At 49.7% G+C, this 16,176-nt stretch overlaps 7 protein-coding genes across 7 annotated transcripts; 5 read left to right on the forward strand and 2 right to left on the reverse strand.

The window, feature by feature from the left end:
* Positions 1-441: 441 nt before the first annotated feature.
* On the forward strand, positions 442-2,040 carry C8Q69DRAFT_399302 (permease for cytosine/purines, uracil, thiamine, allantoin-domain-containing protein; the record flags this gene model as incomplete). Its single annotated transcript, XM_028627842.1, has 1 exon — positions 442-2,040. The coding sequence occupies one exon, from the start codon at positions 442-444 to the stop codon at positions 2,038-2,040; it is 1,599 nt and encodes a 532-aa protein (XP_028486500.1).
* A 1,569-nt stretch (positions 2,041-3,609) lies between these two features.
* Positions 3,610-6,243, forward strand: C8Q69DRAFT_207282 (glutaminase). Its single transcript, XM_028626148.1, has 2 exons — positions 3,610-4,117; positions 4,176-6,243. The coding sequence occupies exons 1-2, from the start codon at positions 3,979-3,981 to the stop codon at positions 6,098-6,100; spliced, it is 2,064 nt and encodes a 687-aa protein (XP_028486501.1). The 5' UTR covers positions 3,610-3,978; the 3' UTR covers positions 6,101-6,243.
* Positions 6,244-6,317: 74 nt separating this feature from the next.
* C8Q69DRAFT_461480 (hypothetical protein) lies at positions 6,318-7,756 on the reverse strand. The gene is made up of 3 exons (XM_028630245.1): positions 7,236-7,756; positions 6,761-7,175; positions 6,318-6,695 (listed from the first exon to the last, which is right to left on the reverse strand). The coding sequence occupies exons 1-3, from the start codon at positions 7,463-7,465 to the stop codon at positions 6,516-6,518; spliced, it is 825 nt and encodes a 274-aa protein (XP_028486502.1). The 5' UTR covers positions 7,466-7,756; the 3' UTR covers positions 6,318-6,515.
* C8Q69DRAFT_430275 (molybdopterin cofactor) lies at positions 7,757-10,451 on the forward strand (the record flags this gene model as incomplete). Its single annotated transcript, XM_028628477.1, has 3 exons — positions 7,757-9,327; positions 9,529-9,699; positions 9,805-10,451. Exons 1-3 carry the CDS (start codon positions 7,953-7,955, stop codon positions 10,449-10,451), a joined length of 2,193 nt encoding a protein of 730 aa, XP_028486503.1. The 5' UTR covers positions 7,757-7,952.
* Positions 10,452-10,504: 53 nt separating this feature from the next.
* Positions 10,505-11,267, reverse strand: C8Q69DRAFT_207332 (hypothetical protein). Its single transcript, XM_028626150.1, has 2 exons — positions 10,801-11,267; positions 10,505-10,532 (listed from the first exon to the last, which is right to left on the reverse strand). The coding sequence occupies exon 1, from the start codon at positions 11,117-11,119 to the stop codon at positions 10,850-10,852; it is 270 nt and encodes an 89-aa protein (XP_028486504.1). The 5' UTR covers positions 11,120-11,267; the 3' UTR covers positions 10,505-10,532; positions 10,801-10,849.
* Positions 11,182-12,453, forward strand: C8Q69DRAFT_207308 (mannitol dehydrogenase). Its single transcript, XM_028626149.1, has one exon. The coding sequence runs from the start codon at positions 11,416-11,418 to the stop codon at positions 12,214-12,216; it is 801 nt and encodes a 266-aa protein (XP_028486505.1). The 5' UTR covers positions 11,182-11,415; the 3' UTR covers positions 12,217-12,453.
* A 1,688-nt stretch (positions 12,454-14,141) lies between these two features.
* Positions 14,142-15,485, forward strand: C8Q69DRAFT_485806 (ankyrin repeat-containing domain protein; the record flags this gene model as incomplete). Its single annotated transcript, XM_028631857.1, has 3 exons — positions 14,142-14,237; positions 14,379-15,042; positions 15,160-15,485. 3 exons carry the CDS (start codon positions 14,142-14,144, stop codon positions 15,483-15,485), a joined length of 1,086 nt encoding a protein of 361 aa, XP_028486506.1.
* Between the last annotated feature and the right edge of the window lie 691 nt (positions 15,486-16,176).

Raw genomic sequence — 16,176 nt, forward strand, 5'->3', positions numbered from 1 at the left:
TAATACAGGAGCCCTTCATCTCGGACTCTCTTGGTTCCAAATATACCTTCCCAGCTCCTGAAAAAGAACAAAGCCCATCCATCATGCGCTAAGTAGGCATTTCATGGCATCGCAGCTATCAAACATCCTCACCTGCCATATTTGCTGAAGCGATACGAGAACAAAGCCATCGGGGCTGCCGAGTCCAACATCGCAATGCTACTCTGTATAACGCTGAAGTCCAATAATAATAACGATTGTCGCCTTATCTGTAGCATCAATGCTGTGCCGCCCTGCGTCCATTCTGATTGGCCATAGAGCTTATCTTGAGATTCAGTGCGATCAAGATCGAAAAAGATAGATTCAGTCTAACTAGAGCAGGAGGAATATATTAAGGACAAACGGTCCTGGGCGTGCTTTTAAGATGGCACGGGTCTCGCTTTGCATTCCCGCAGATGCAACATGTCGGACTTTTCGCGAGACAGAAAGGATCTCGAGGCTAACAAGGGCCCCAACCTGACTGGCGAGGAGCCACTCGATATCAATAGTGCAGACGCAGGCCTCATACAAGATGAGGTCCGTCGTGCCATTCAGATTCAGAATGCGTTCACGCCCTTGCGCAAACTCCATGAAGCAGAGCGATGGATGGATCGCCAGCTGGGCGGGGAGAACTACTTCGAGACTCAGGGTATCGATCGCATCCCCGACGAGGCCAAGACGCCCCCGTCCATCTGGAATGCCCTCATGATGTGGTCGTCGGTTGTGATGCACGTTGGAACAATCCCCATGGGTGTTCTGGGGGCTGAATATGGACTGTCCTTCAACGGGGCCATGTCATCGGCCACAGTCGGTATAATGGTCGGGGCATTGTTTACCGCATACACGGGCACACTGGGTCCCAAACTGGGCCTTCGTCAGATTGCCACTTCGCGGTATTCCTTTGGATTCTGGGGCGCGAAACTGTGCTCGGTCCTCAATGTGGTGGTGGGAGGCGGTTTCGCTGTCGTCAACGCCGTGGTCGTGGGCCAAATCTTGTCCGCAGTGTCTGATTACCACATGTCGATTATTGTTGGGGTGGTGATCATCGCGGTCATCTCATTTATTCTCTCGGTCTTTGGGTTCAGGTTGATTCATACCTTTGAGAAGTATGCCTGGATTGCGGCATTCGTCCTGTTTGTCGTTCTGTATGCGCAGGCGAGTCCACATGCACCGCCTTTGGATACGCCCAGTTCCGACAAGGGCATCGAGCTTTCAGGTGCATGGCTATCCTTCTTTGCCTTGCAGTTTTCTTCGGTTTCAGGATGGTGCTCGATGGCAGCCGACTACTACTGCAACTACCCCAAGGATACCAGCAAGATAAAAATCTTCTTGCTGACCTGGATCGGTCTCGTCCTTCCTACCTGCTTCACAACTTATCTGGGAATAGTGCTAGGACAAGCCGCGACGTTGAATGCCTATCCTCCGTACGCAGATGCCTACAACAACCATGGACTTGGTGGATTGCTTCTGGAAGCATGGCATCCTGAAGGATGGTCCAAGTTTGCTCTGGTCATCTCCGTGTTTACCGTGTGTGGTAACAATATTGCCATCAACTACTCTTCCGGCCTGTCGCTCCAGCTGTTAGGCGACTATTTCCACGCGATTCCTCGCTTTGTCTGGTCGTTCCTTGTCGCTTTGGTCGTTGCTATCCTAGCGATCGCAGGTCGAGAGCACTTGTCGACGATTGTATCCAACTTCGTTTCCATGCTTGGATACTGGACTGTTTCCTTTACTATCATTCTCCTTATCGAAGACTGTGTTTTCCGCCATGGCGTGGATTATAACTTAAAGGCATGGGATAAGCCCGACGAACTTCCAGTTGGTCTGGCGGCTGTCTTCTCCTTGATTGCCGGATACTGCGGCGGTGGTGTTCCAGGTATGGCGCAGGTCTGGTACATTGGGCCTATTGCTGCCAAGTTCGGGGGAGCCGGTGGAGACGTTGGTATCTTCCTCAGTGGAGTTATCACGCTCATTGTATATCCCGTCACTCGATATCTGGAGAGGAAGTATACTGGTCGATAAATAGTTAGTTCCGTGTTTCGTACTCTGTATAAGGAATTCTTGCTAGACAGTCCACATGGCGGTGTCGACAAAAGGAGAGTTGAGTACTTCCGAGTATCCGCGTTTCCTTGTATATAATAGTAGGTTTTAGTATTAGTACTTTTGTCCGATGCCGTGAAACATTCAAAGAGACAGCGGTCTCGACCGGGCCATATCACCGACAGGGTTTAATACCTTGTCGACAGCCACATCTGAGCCAGTCAGTATTAATATCTATTGCGTTCAATAGGGAAGCAATAAGCGGTTGATATGATAGGTAAGGATTAATATTATGTCTAAAAACCCGGCAACCGGTTCAGGGGAAAGTCAATACGTACTACGGAGTCGTATGAACAATGAGGCGTAGAATCACCGGAAAATACTGATAACATGCTGTGAGCAAGTGGAGAATAAGATTTATCGAGTATTCTCTTCATCTTAACTGCCCATAGCCGTCATTTAATCATGTACAATCCTTGCAGGAAGTTCCATGCTGAACTAGTTAAGCTATAGAACAACAACCTGGATCGTGCTTGTTGGACGCGTGGCCCGGTGGAGCGAACAACGCGCTTCCATTAACTGTATCTTCGTCGGGATCTTTTCCAACAGCCACTGCTTGCTCGATGCCGGAGAAGTCCTTCATTCTGACTCGCTATTGTCTTCGGGTTCCTGGATTTTGATCTGCCTCCATCTACGCAGATCCAGCTGTTTAACTTGATGTGGCAGTGCTCTGTATACAATGATGTATATGGTACAGTGTCTAGATAAGTAGTATGTTGGCAGGGCGTATATACATGTACCATTGTGGCATATATTAACGATCACCGTTATTAGAACTGATAAGAGACTATTGCGCCATTGCGGGACAACATCCGATGCCCTGTTCTGGTCAACTTCTCTTAGGGTTATTTCATTGTTCTTTTTCGCGATCATGTCTTGTTAAGCGCGGCCGGGACTTGAGTGCCGAAATATCGGGATCCTAGTCATGAACAACCCCTTTCCGCGATTCCCGCAGGGCACACGTTGCGATACCTCTCTGATAGTTGAGTCCTGCAGCCATATTCGAAGCCCACGCCCAGTGAGCGACGACCACAGAACCTCCATCCTGACGCTGAGCCGGTCACAGTCAGGATGTTCTCGTGCCAAGTATCGCGCAATAGGCATTAAAGTTGCGCAGTTCATCTGACCCGCTCTGTCCTTCTCCGCATCTTGTCTATCATTCTGCTGTCCTATGATAGGATGAAAGCTGGAAACAAGCAACAGTTCCGTTGGCGCACTCCGCAAAGTGACTATTATTGCCCATTTGAACCACTAAGTATGTACGGAGTAGTAGTAGAAGTCTCCCTGTCTGGTGGATCACATCAAGGCGACGCCTCAGCCGAGAACCATTGCGCCTTCTAACTCATGGTCCGAGGATCCTTACATGGTGGATAGGGGCTGTTTGACAGCAGCTCCTGGGTGAACTTGAATGTTCTTTTTCTGATTCTGTCGGGAGGGGATATTGCAGGTTCAGTCCATGTTATGCAGTAAGACTGCATCATGCAGAGCAACTTCGTTGTACACAATGGATGCGACAAATGGCGTGCTCTGGGACATCGCCTGGGCGAAAGACACGAGATCGCCTGACCTCCACAGCGGTTCAGATTAGATCTCCCTGCCGTTGACCGCGAGAGATCATCGTCGACCGGCAGAGAGTGCGGAAAATATGGATCTCGCAGCAGGTGTCATGCTCGCTATGCAAGATCAGTTATCCTCATCCGGCAAGAAGCTAATCGAGACCCCTCAGCACGCAAGGGAGTATCCTTGCAGCCTCTCGTCCACGACCATGTGTTCGGGGAAAATATTTAGATGTCGGTGCTGCCCGCCGAGTCGGGCTGTTGATCAGGCCCCTCAGTGTACGTGCAGCAGACGCAGGTCAAGATGGTAAGCAACAGAAGCTTGTGGTCGGTCTTTGTAGCCACATGGACCTTTGTTGCCCTGAGCAGTTCCAATGCGGCTTCATTCACTCCATTCCAACCACCTTCATACCCACTGGCGGTCCGAAGTCCATATCTATCAGGTCGGTTGGATTGCCCCGTATAGTTCTAAAAGAGAGTTGATGATTGACTGTTCTATAGCCTGGCTACCCGGGAACCTTGCCAACAGTCTGCCGTCCAGCGCCCCCCAGTTCTGGTCGGGCAATGACCTCGCCTGGTCAGTGATCGTGCGTGTAGATGGAGTCGCCTACAATGTATTCGGTGTAACCGATGCATTGGACGGGACTCAACAGGCCGCTCTCACCGATGCGACGTTCACATCCACACATAGTACCTTCACCTTGACCGCAGGTGATGGTACTGTGAAGTTGGACTTCTTCTCGCCGGTGTCTCCGAAAAACTACCTGCGCCAGTCCTTGCCATTTTCCTATCTCACGGTAACAGTGAGTGGCACGTCGGGCAACGTCCAGGTCTACTCTGACATTGACGACACCTGGACTGGTCAATCAAGTGCTTCGAGCTGGAGCTACTCCACCAATGGCACCACTGGTGTCTACCAGATCACCCCAGCAAATCCTATAACGTACGCTGAGAGTGCCAATGAACAAGCTCTTTGGGGAGAAGCTGTATATGCTACTAGACCGAGCGATGGCGACACCTTGACTTCCGCATCAGGGCCGCCGTCCACAGTTCGATCTGAGTTCGTCAGCAATGGAAAATTGAGCAATTCTTACCCCGGCTGGACTTCAGGTGGTGTCGTCGGTTTTGCTCATGACCTGGGAACAATCAGCGGCTCGAGCGCTGTTACTTTTGCCATTGGCCATGTTCGCGAGGAAGCCATCAACTACCTTGGAGCTGCACAGACAGGTTACTACAGAGCCAGTTATCCGGAAACCGTTGCTGCTGTCACATATTTCCTAGATGACTATTCCGACGCTGCGAGCGAGTCCACTACATTTGACAACCTCATCCAATCGTCCGGAAATTCAGCATATGGATCTAACTATTCAGATATCCTGGCTTTGTCGGTACGACAGACGTTTGGAGGCATTGAGTTGACCATTCCAAACCAATCTCTCGATACCAGCGATGTCCAAGCTTTCCTCAAGGAGATCTCCAGTGACGGCAACATACAGACCGTCGACGTGATTTACGCAACCTTCCCCATATTCTACGTTCTCAATCCAGACTTCATCAGGCTTCTTCTCCAGCCTGTCTTCACCTACCTCGACCAAGGCAGCTACACCGAGGCCTATGCTCCTCATGACTTGGGGGCACATTACCCCAACGCCACCGGCTGGGACTCGAGCACTGAAGAAGCCATGCCTGTCGAAGAAAGCGGCAACGTCATTCTCCTTACTTACGCGTACCAGTCTGCCTCCAATCAGACCGACCTGGCAACAACCTACTCCTCCTACCTGCAGAAATACGCTCAATACCTCAACGAGAATGGAGAATACCCCGCGGCCCAATATTCCCTTAACGACGCCCTAGGAAAACTGGCCAACCAGACCAACCTAGGCGTCAAAGCGGCCGTCGCTCTCGGAGCCTACAACAAACTCTTCTCTTCCAGCACCCAATATACCAGCGCCGCCACCACCTTCGCGGACAACATCTACACAAACCGTCTTGGAACCAACTCCGGCGGAAATTACTACACGCTCCAATACGGCGTCGAGCCCTGGTTCCTCGTCTTCAACAACTACCCGGATATCCTCTTCGATTTGGGCATCTTCCCTCAGGAGTCCTACAACGCCACCTCGGACTTCTACCCTACTGTCCGCAGCACAGCGGGAATCCCACTCGACGGAAGCCTTCAATGGGGCCAGACGAACTGGCAAGCGTGGGTAGCTGCGATTTCGGGCAGCAGTACGCAGGAGGTATTCATTTCGGACCTTCATGCGTATATCTCGAACGGGCTGAACACGGCCCCGTTTTCGGACCGGTATTGGGTCGCAGACAGCGGAGACTACACAGCCGGACAGTCGTATACCTTCCGAGCCAGACCAACTCTGGGCAGTCATTTTGCGTTGTTGGCGCTCAAGGGGGCAAATATTTGGTCGTAGATCGGAATCGTCTAACATTATTTCAATGATGATAATCTCCGTTTTATGTTAATAGCTTTTTTCTTTCTCTCTGGTGGTTATATGTCGAATTCTCGTCGATAATGATGTGGGGGTTATTGCTGATATATAATCTCGCGGTGGTCTTCATGATCACTTAATACATATCTCCAGCGAATGCTATATACGACGGTGTATATACATGATAAGACAGGATATATAATATATTCTAAAGATTGATTCCCGATTTTTCTAGCGAGTGTCCGCCGGGAGATAACCCAAAACTTATATGAGGAGCACGTATTCTCCGTCCTCTAACAACAAGTTACGGATATGCATATCGACAGCTTCTGCTACGGGGCATTTCATACAGGCCAGGGAGTTATTTAACAGCTCCATTTGCTGTACGACTCCTGTTTTACTTGTCGCGTCCCAAGCGTTCCTCATCGTCATCGGTGAGCTCATACGCTGGTCGAAATGAAGTGACATCCCCTTTGCGCGCGAGTGCCGGATTCGGATGTGTATCTGTCATTCCGCCTAGCGAGGTAAACCCCTGATCGTACAGATTACAATAAGGGATATGGAGATGACGAATAAACTGCGATGTCAGGGGTCAGCTCGTATGGGCATCTGGAATAAGGGCACGGGCACAGCTTGACTTACAGTCCAAACATCTACATAATTCCAATCAATCACAGGATGCACACGCATGAACTGCGGCCAGTCTTTATCCGTGGGATCAAAATGGGTCAAGTGCTCGCCGTGAGGATCAGTCCGTCTGGTTCCCACGAAAATCGCTTTGACAGTAGGCTTCTCGCGGAGATAGGTCTCCAACGCATCACGCATAGGCAACATGTACCGGCTCAGATGGAGATGGTAGTATGCCGCTGAAGTATTGACAAAGGCTTCAACTTCAGGAAACGGATGGGGAGAGACGATATAGACGGCCTGGAGGGACTCGGGTAGAGTGGCAGCACCAGTGTTTGACGAAGCTAATGTCGGCAGACACGCCAAGATCAAAACCAGCAAGACGAGACAGTCTTTGCCGCCATTATATGAAAGAGAGAGCTCCTCTAATCTGTCATCATTGTTAGTAAAGCGCTCAATTTCCCCGGTTTTGTATACCCGGTCCACTTACCGGTACCGTGTCAAGGCTTCCTCTATCACTTGAATAGATACTCGTACTTGACATTGTACTCTTCGTATCAATTCGTCTCCTGTTGATTGCTCGAGAAAGGCAGTCACTTTCTGCCTTAACTCATGGCATATCTCCGATAGCGTGCGGGGATCCGATGATGGAGGAGGGGCTCTTGCAATAATGCCATTAACTCGTGAGTCATTTTGTCGGATGTGTAGGTCCCCTGTCATTTCACAACGCAAATTTATTTATCTCGCCATGAGAGAATCAGCTGGCCAAGCTGGGAGAAGAACAAAGAATCTCGTATTGAGACTTGGTCTGTTCGTATCCGTAGGCGGGGGTGGAGATGAGGGGAATGGGAGCTCGGGCCTCTCAGGTAGAAGAGGGAAGATGATCACTCTTGTCGCCCAGAAGGATGGACTGTGAGAGTAGGATATTCTCTGTTTGTTATAGACAAAAACAATAATAGCTACACGAAGGAAATAGTAAATGATAATAGTAAATGATAAAGCAGACGATGGCATAACAGCGTTCTGGTTGCTGTTTATCATAAACTGACTAAGCTTGCTGATAAGGGCGGAGCGCAGTCTAGAATCCCCATTCTCCCCGACTTCGCATATCCCTTGCTCTCTTGCCGTCTGATTCTCGCTTCTGCCTACACCAGAGGATGGGAGGACGATGCAATAGCGCCCTCATTGACCAGGATATCTCTTCAAGATGCCTGTGTCTCTTCTCCGGAGGCGAGCTGCCTCGTTGCTGCCGTCCTTGCGACGCCCAGTCCGCCAGAACCGGGTCTGGATAGCTCGTGGCGTTCAACACTTCGCTGGTAGACGATCCAGCACGGGCACAGCAGTTGCCTCTGAACCTCTGAAGCTACAGGAGGAACTATCTGCCTCTCCAGAATATGCATCGGTATCTACTAACCCTCCGCATACCTCTCCGCCACCAGTTTCGTCTTCCAGGGTATCAGCCCTGAAGACTGCGAAGCCCTTTTCCGAATTCTTGACGGACACCTTCAACCGTCAACATGACTATCTGCGGATCAGCATCACGGAACGGTGCAACCTTCGCTGTCTTTACTGCATGCCAGAGGAGGGAGTGCCACTTTCACCGCCTTCTCATCTCCTTACAACGCCGGAAATCGTATACCTCTCCTCCCTCTTCGTGTCGCAGGGTGTCAGCAAGATCCGTCTGACGGGGGGCGAGCCTACGGTGCGCAAGGACATTCTACCATTAATGCAGGCGATTGGCGATCTCAGGCGAGATGGACTCAAGGAGCTGTGCTTGACGACTAACGGGATCTCCCTGCACCGCAAGCTGGACGCGATGGCGGAGGCTGGTCTGACGGGGATCAATCTAAGCCTGGACACTCTGGATCCGTTCCAGTACCAGATCATGACGCGACGGAAGGGATTTGAAGCTGTGATGAAAAGCATTGACCGGATTCTCGACATGAACAAGGCGGGTGCTGGCATCAAGCTTAAAATCAACTGTGTGGTGATGCGCGGCTTAAATGATCGTGAAATCATTCCATTCGTTGAGCTGGGTCGTGATAAGCCCATTGAGGTGCGGTTCATCGAGTACATGCCATTCGACGGAAACAAATGGAGTCAAGGCAAGATGTTTTCCTATCAGGAAATGCTTGCAGTTATCCGAAACAAGTATCCGTCACTGGAGACGGTCAAGGGTCACAAAAACGACACGAGCAAAACATATCGTGTGCCTGGTTTTGAAGGCCGCGTTGGGTTCATCACTAGCATGACGCACAATTTCTGCGGCACATGCAACAGATTACGGATCACTTCTGATGGGAATCTAAAAGTCTGCTTGTTTGGGAATGCCGAAGTGTCTCTCCGTGACTTGATCCGGAAAGTGAATGATGGCCAACCCGTCGATAACGAAGCAATGAAAGCACTGAACCTTCTTCAATCAGGCCGTATGGCTTCTCGCATCCACGACGAAGGGGGACTTGTCAATGAGCGCGAGCGCGAGTTGCTCGATGTCATTGGCATGGCCGTCAAGCGGAAGAAGGCTAAGCATGCTGGCATGGGCGAACTTGAGAATATGAGGAACCGTCCTATGATACTCATTGGTGGGTAGGCAAATTCCTTCTGGAGGGTCAGTGTCCGACAGATGTCTTTACGATGTGACGAGTGCATGTTTTATTCTATTTTGTTTGATGTTTCTGCATCAGTCTGGGCATATTCAATGATCATATCAATGGCATATATCATCTCTCTCAAATATATTTACGGGCTTTTGCACCACGAATCACGCTGACAGGCCGTATTAGATGAGCTATCGGCTCTGTCGATATCGTCAGTGACAAATTCACGTCTATCAAACACCCCGAATTGGTCCTGGACTCGTATGCCAGCCCACCTGTTGCCACATGGTTCCTCGTCACTACTGCACGCCCGGTCTTACAGCAGCCGCAGCGGCCGCAGCAGTAATTGGAATGGCGGTAACAGCAGCGCCAGCAATAGCCGCGATAATCCGAAATGGAGTGGCTCTGATGCAGAGCCTACCTCCAAGATAAGGCACGTCTACGCACGGCGTGGCGCCCGAGCACCCAATCGCGAAGCTGCCAAACCCGTGGCGTCCTTGCCTACAGTCTCGGACATGCACCTCCCGCACCTTACGCCGTCACAGACAGTACATATGACCCAGATACAAGAGAAGCCGGTCACGAAACGTCTTGCTACAGCAAGATGCTACGTGAACTTCTCCAATTCGCAACCATACGATCTTCTCAAGGAGGGAGGCGTCACCAAGAAAGGCGACGTTTTCAGTGTTGCGCGCATCGCGGGAATTACTGCAGCGAAGAAGACCCCAGACATTGTCCCCCTCTGCCATCCGAGCATTGGTATCACCGGCGTGGAAGTCGATGTTATACTGAATCCGCCACCTCCAAGAAGGGATCGTTCCTTTCCACAGTTAGCACACCGATACGGCTCTATCTCAGTCACAGCCACAGTAACCTGTCTTGGGCGCACAGGCGTCGAAATGGAAGCCATGACGGCCGTAATGGGTGCCGCTTTGACAGTCTACGACATGTTGAAGGCGGTAGATAAGGGGATGTCGATTAGCAAGGTCCAACTGATGGAGAAGATGGGTGGTAAGAGTGGACATTGGGTGCGAGGACAGGATTACCTCGATGGTCGTCCCAGTAGCTACAGCGACGAGGAATTAGCTGATCAAGAAGAAGATTATTGACGTCTTCTTTTGACACCTGCATGCTGCCTGTTCTTCCGTCATGTTATGTTCGTAGCGGGCGTCTTCTATTGTCTCAACCAACTGTGCTCTTGCGATTTAGCGGGGAAAGAGATAGTCGATGGCATTCCAATTATCATTGAAAATCTTTCTCCTAAAAGCATCATCACCATTGTTTGGATATTCTGGCCTTGTTGGTCGATGATAGCTCCTGGTAAATATGTTGTACTGCAACTATGCTGCAGGGCTTCTTCTCAACGGCATTCGACCAATATCCTATGATGTAATGACATTTTCTACCCGTTTGGAGATTGTATGTATAAATAATCTGAAATAATAATGGTCGACCCACCTTTGTAGTTGTTCACTCAATCCCGCCAGTGAGGTTAGTTTTGACTAACTCAGCAACCGATCCAAAGGACGTACTGTGTCCCTTCTGCTGCTCCCATGGGCGCTGGCTCAATCTCTTCAGCAACAAAGAGACGAAAGCATGCAAATGAGTGCTTTTGCAGTGGCATTATTGATGGCTGACTTATTCTCGGAGAATCCTCATCCGGGAAAAATGGTGGGGATTGACAACGAGCGGAAACCGGACCGCAGGCTCTAGTTCTGGCTGACATCATGGATGCAACGATGGTTCCTCTCGCAGCGCTCATAGCAGATAGCAACATCCCAATTAACTAACCTGAATGCTGAATCCAGGACGGGCCAACGACAGGCCGGCATCCCATGTCCCACCATGCGATCCATGACGACAAAAGTGGATGTGGCTTCTACTGGCTCTGACGAGGGGTTGTTGAGAGGTAAGGAAAGGAAGGAGATATAAAAGGAGGCATTGTTCCTGTTAAAGAGAGATTGCATTATCATATTCTCTCGATCTCTATACAATCACCAGCTTTTCACTTGGTTCGGATATTACTATTTCCTCCCTCCCAGCGTCCTTGACCAGAACCTATACCTATCCACCATGCCCATCAACATCCCCGCCGCAGAGAGTGTCCATGACCTCTTCAGCCTGAAGGGCAAGGTGGTCGTGGTCACCGGCGCCTCCGGACCCCGCGGAATGGGTATCGAGGCCGCACGCGGCTGTGCTGAGTTGGGTGCTGATCTTGCTATCACATACGCCTCTCGTCCCCAAGGTGGTGAGAAGAACGCCAAGGAGCTCAGCGAGACATACGGCGTCAAGGTCAAGGCCTACAAGCTCGACATCTCCAACGCCAAGGACTGCCAGAAGCTCGTCGACGACGTCATCAAGGACTTTGGCAAGATCGATGCCTTCATCGCCAACGCCGGCCGGACCGCCAGCGCTGGTGTTATCGACTCCTCCGTCGAGGACTGGGACGAAGTCATCCAGACCGACCTGAACGGCACTGCCTACTGCGCGAAGGCCGTCGGTCCTCACTTCAAGGAGCGCGGGACCGGCAGCTTCGTCATTACCGCCTCCATGTCCGGCCACATCGCCAATTTCCCTCAGGAGCAGACATCCTACAACGTTGCCAAGGCCGGCTGCATCCATATGGCTCGCTCGCTGGCCAACGAGTGGCGTGACTTTGCTCGTGTCAACTCCATCTCCCCCGGCTACATCGACACCGGTCTCTCGGACTTCGTGCCCAAGGAGACGCAGGATCTATGGAACTCGATGATCCCCATGGGTCGAAACGGACACGCGAAGGAGCTGAAGGGCGCCTATGTCTACCTGGTCAGTGATGCCAGCACGTACACGACCGGTGCGGATATCCGGATCGACGGTGGTTACTGCGTGCGATAAACGTATTCGCCGCGGGGTAGAAGGAAAATAATCTATATATGACATTTCCGGTTGGAGGGACTACTACTACTACTACCAACATATATATATCTACTGGGTATTATATATAAATGCGATGAAGTAATGACCGAAATAATTCAATAAAAATGCATAACTATCCAACTTGACCTCGAGTCACTCGAAGTAATAACAGTCCCTGTCCCAGATACCTAAATTTCCTATACCATACTCCATCCGATCCGTGGGTAGCCGAACCGGAGCACACTCGTCCACGGCACGGCTTGTCCCCTTCACCACTAGGTAACTCGGATTGAACCCGGTAACTGAGATGCATGCAAAGTACGGAGTACTGTAGGGATTATTATTGTCCGTGACTGGGTGACCCTTCCCCCGCTTTCCGATCACGGCCACCTGATCAAGGTGATTTAGTTTGCAAAGCGACAAGATATCAGAAGGACCCTGCAGGACACGGTTCATGAGCCAGGACCGCGCTATATTTAGTATTAACTGGGATGCAGCGCTAGCTAGATCAGCTATATCCGAACCTTTGAAGCCTGGTGGTCGGTTTACAGTACTCCGTAGGTTAGTATTTTATATAAATTATATGAGGTACAGGACATATGTCTCAATGCGAGGAGAAAGATGTTATACATCCAATTCTGAATCCTGTATCCTGGTTAAAACAAGCTGCGTTCTCCTCGCGAATCCACGTCCAAAAGGAAATACAGAAATGGAAATACTTCGTCAAGATGACAACGCGCCAGGGATAACTATACCAGAGTGATTTAAGTACTAGTAGATGATAGAGAGGACCTAGATAGCAATGCCCAAGTCAATTTCCCCTTCCATTCTAGGGCGGATGCGGTCTATACCGCTTTATGCTTGGTGTTGCTCCTAAATCACTCCCGGGGTAGTTAATCACACAGATAAAGGGCGGGGCTGCTCAACAAATACTCAGTTAGCACTCAAGTAGGCACTCACGGACGGCGTCGAGCATATGAAGATTGATCAGTCATCATGCACTGAGGAGTGAGACCTTTTACCGGCCTACTTTTTACCTAACGTTAAGTAGCTCGCTGTCTCCCGTGTATCATGTTTTTTTGCCATGCGCCGCTGGCACTATCAGAAATCTTCGCTCCTGGAATATTGCCTTGAAATATGGCATGCTCATTATTTCGACCGTTCAAGATTCAAAAATTTTCAGCTTCTTCTTGTCATACCCAGAGGGTTCTGCAAGAGTGGAAATGTGACCAGAGAGTAGAGTAGTTATGCTGTTCTAAAGACGATGCCCGAAGGGTCAATTCTATATATATAACCGTTTTATGTCTACCTTATTATAGTTCTCATACATTATTTCAAAGGATCTTGGGCATATATATAGACTTAGCCGCCTAGCTAGTAACTAACTAACTAGTCTATCCGTATTCTTACTAAGTTAGTTAGTTGCCTTGATCTAAGCAACATTTAGTGTTAACCAATACTACCTTCCCTCCTTTCATCTTCTTTTATTTCTTTGGTTTTTACCCCTTCCTTCTTGACATCTACCGGCTTTTTCCAATCGCATAATCTCCTGCTCAGGTTGGGGGACGAGAGCATACACCATGTCAGTACAAGCCGGCGAAACACTACCAACGTCGAAATATCAACCCTATCGGAACTTTGATGAAGAAACTTATGATGTTGGAGTCGTGGATGAGGACGGCACAGTCCTCTATGAAGAACCTTATGGCAGTCTTCTGAATACTATTGTGCGATACAATGACGCGGCTAAATTAGCCCAATATCTCGAGAATAATGCCCGTGCCACCCTGGGTCATGTCGAGGTCTACTATTGGGATCCATTGTACGTTGCTGCAGAATCCGGGAGTACCGCAGCACTTGACTTGCTTCTCAAGCATTACGACGCTCATCTAACCGACACTGACATGATACCACTTGAAAAACGGCAATTTCGACTGCTTAATGTGGCGTGCTTAAACGCTCGGGTCGATACTGCGCTGTTTCTTTTAGACACCCGACCTGTATTGGCAAGCCTCCATGCTAGAGATGATTCTTGCATGGGGCGTGACAATTGCGAGACCCCGCTGCTCTCGGCTGCATCTTCCTTTGCCTATTGCCCGCCCGGCGTCGAGGAAGATGACCTTGCAATCTGTGCTAAACAGGCACGTGCCGAAGAACTTATGAATCAACTCCTCAACAGAGGAGCTTCCGCTCGAGATGCCTTGACATCTTTGCTTGACGAAAAACAGATTTTAGATACAGTCCTCAGTCTGGCCATTTCAAGGGCTAGTTATGGTTTAGTGAAGCGACTCATTGCTGAAGGAGCGGACGTACACGTCAAGACGATGCACCAGATCGAACTTTTTTCTCGTCAGTCTGGAGAGGAGATAGTGCAGGATGTTACTCCACTTCATCTGGGGAGTCTCCATGCGAATTTTCATGGTGTTCAGGCTCTGTTTGATCATCGCGGAGACAAGGCTACTGTTGCGGAAATGGTCTTGGCCAGTGATAGCGCTGGTCGTCTGCCCCTTCACTGGGCCGCACGAGGGGCTCATGGTCCAGAGTATCACTATATGCTCCCTCAAAACGAAATCGTCACACATACGGTAAACACCGTCAAGCTGCTCTTAAGCATCGATCCAGACACGATCAATGCTCGAGACCATAAAGGATACAATGCCTTATGGTATGCAGTCTCTAGCTTCAGAGAAGGTTTTGACCAGCATTTGAATATTCCAAAAACCCTGCTTGAGTATGGAGCAGAAGCAAATATGCGCGATCAAGATGGCCTAAATGTGTTGCATTTGTTAGCTTTCACGCAAAACGGTGAAGTTATAGACCCGGCGATAATAGAACGCCTCGTGGCTCATGGTGCCAAGATCGATGATATTGATATACGTGGAAATACTCCACTCAACCAGATGGCGATGAACTTGCGCCAAGTCGAGGCCGTGCGAGCTTTACTCCGTTGTGGCGCCAGCATGAGTGTCAAGAATTTGAAAGGCGATACGCCGCTTCACCAGGCGGCAAAGGGAAAGGTGTTTGGCTACCGATATGAACTGGCCACTGAGCGGAATGGCATTCCCCTAGATGCTAAGATCACAGCACAAGACTTGATGATGAAAATCTTAGAAGAAGCTGGTGACGGGCTCGACTTGATGAACGAAAAGAATGCAGATGGCAAAACACCACGACAGCTGCAACAGGAAACACGAATCAAGTGGCACCAGGAAGAGCAAAAACGGTTGAGCCATATGCAAGACAGATGAGATACTTAAGCTATGACTACGACGGCCCTGCTTCGTCGACGCCGTCCACGACCTCTACAGCGTCAGTGCCAGGACCAACAACGTCTGGTATTCCTAGTAACTGTAACAAGTATTACGTGGTGCAGAGTGAGTATTGAACATCTCATGCATTCTAAACATCTTACCGACAATACTAATCGCCATTGCCTTTTCCCTTTCCTTTGCAACCTGTTCCCTCCTGAGAAGAGTCCAACTCGCTGACCATATAATCAACTACAGCCGGAGATACTTGTCCCATTGTCGAGTCTAAGTTTGGAATCACAAGCACTGAATTCTTCGCCTGGAACCCGTCGGTCTCGACAGACTGTACCACTAATTTCTGGGTTGGCGAAGCATACTGTGTTGGTATAGCCTAAGAGCACTGTAACTAAGACTTACCGTTAGTCAGCTAATAATCTTTCGAATATGGTCATTTCTTCTCCCTAGCTGATCCAGATCATGCAGGGTTCACATTAAGCACTTTGTTGAATTAGTTGACGAACTTCCTGCGATATAGAAGTCTTTAATTGTATAAATAGACTGTTCAGGTATTTCCTCTGGTTTAAACGGGATCAAACCAGCAGCTCCCAATCCGCTATTATCGTATCCAGTATGAACGCCCGTATGCAAGCTTCAGTACAAGAACTTAGGGAGTCAAGCTTGTCGAGGTTAT

Source organism: Paecilomyces variotii (assembly GCF_004022145.1).
Source record: "Paecilomyces variotii strain CBS 101075 chromosome Unknown C8Q69scaffold_3, whole genome shotgun sequence".
Classification (NCBI taxonomy): Eukaryota; Fungi; Ascomycota; class Eurotiomycetes; order Eurotiales; family Thermoascaceae; genus Paecilomyces; species Paecilomyces variotii.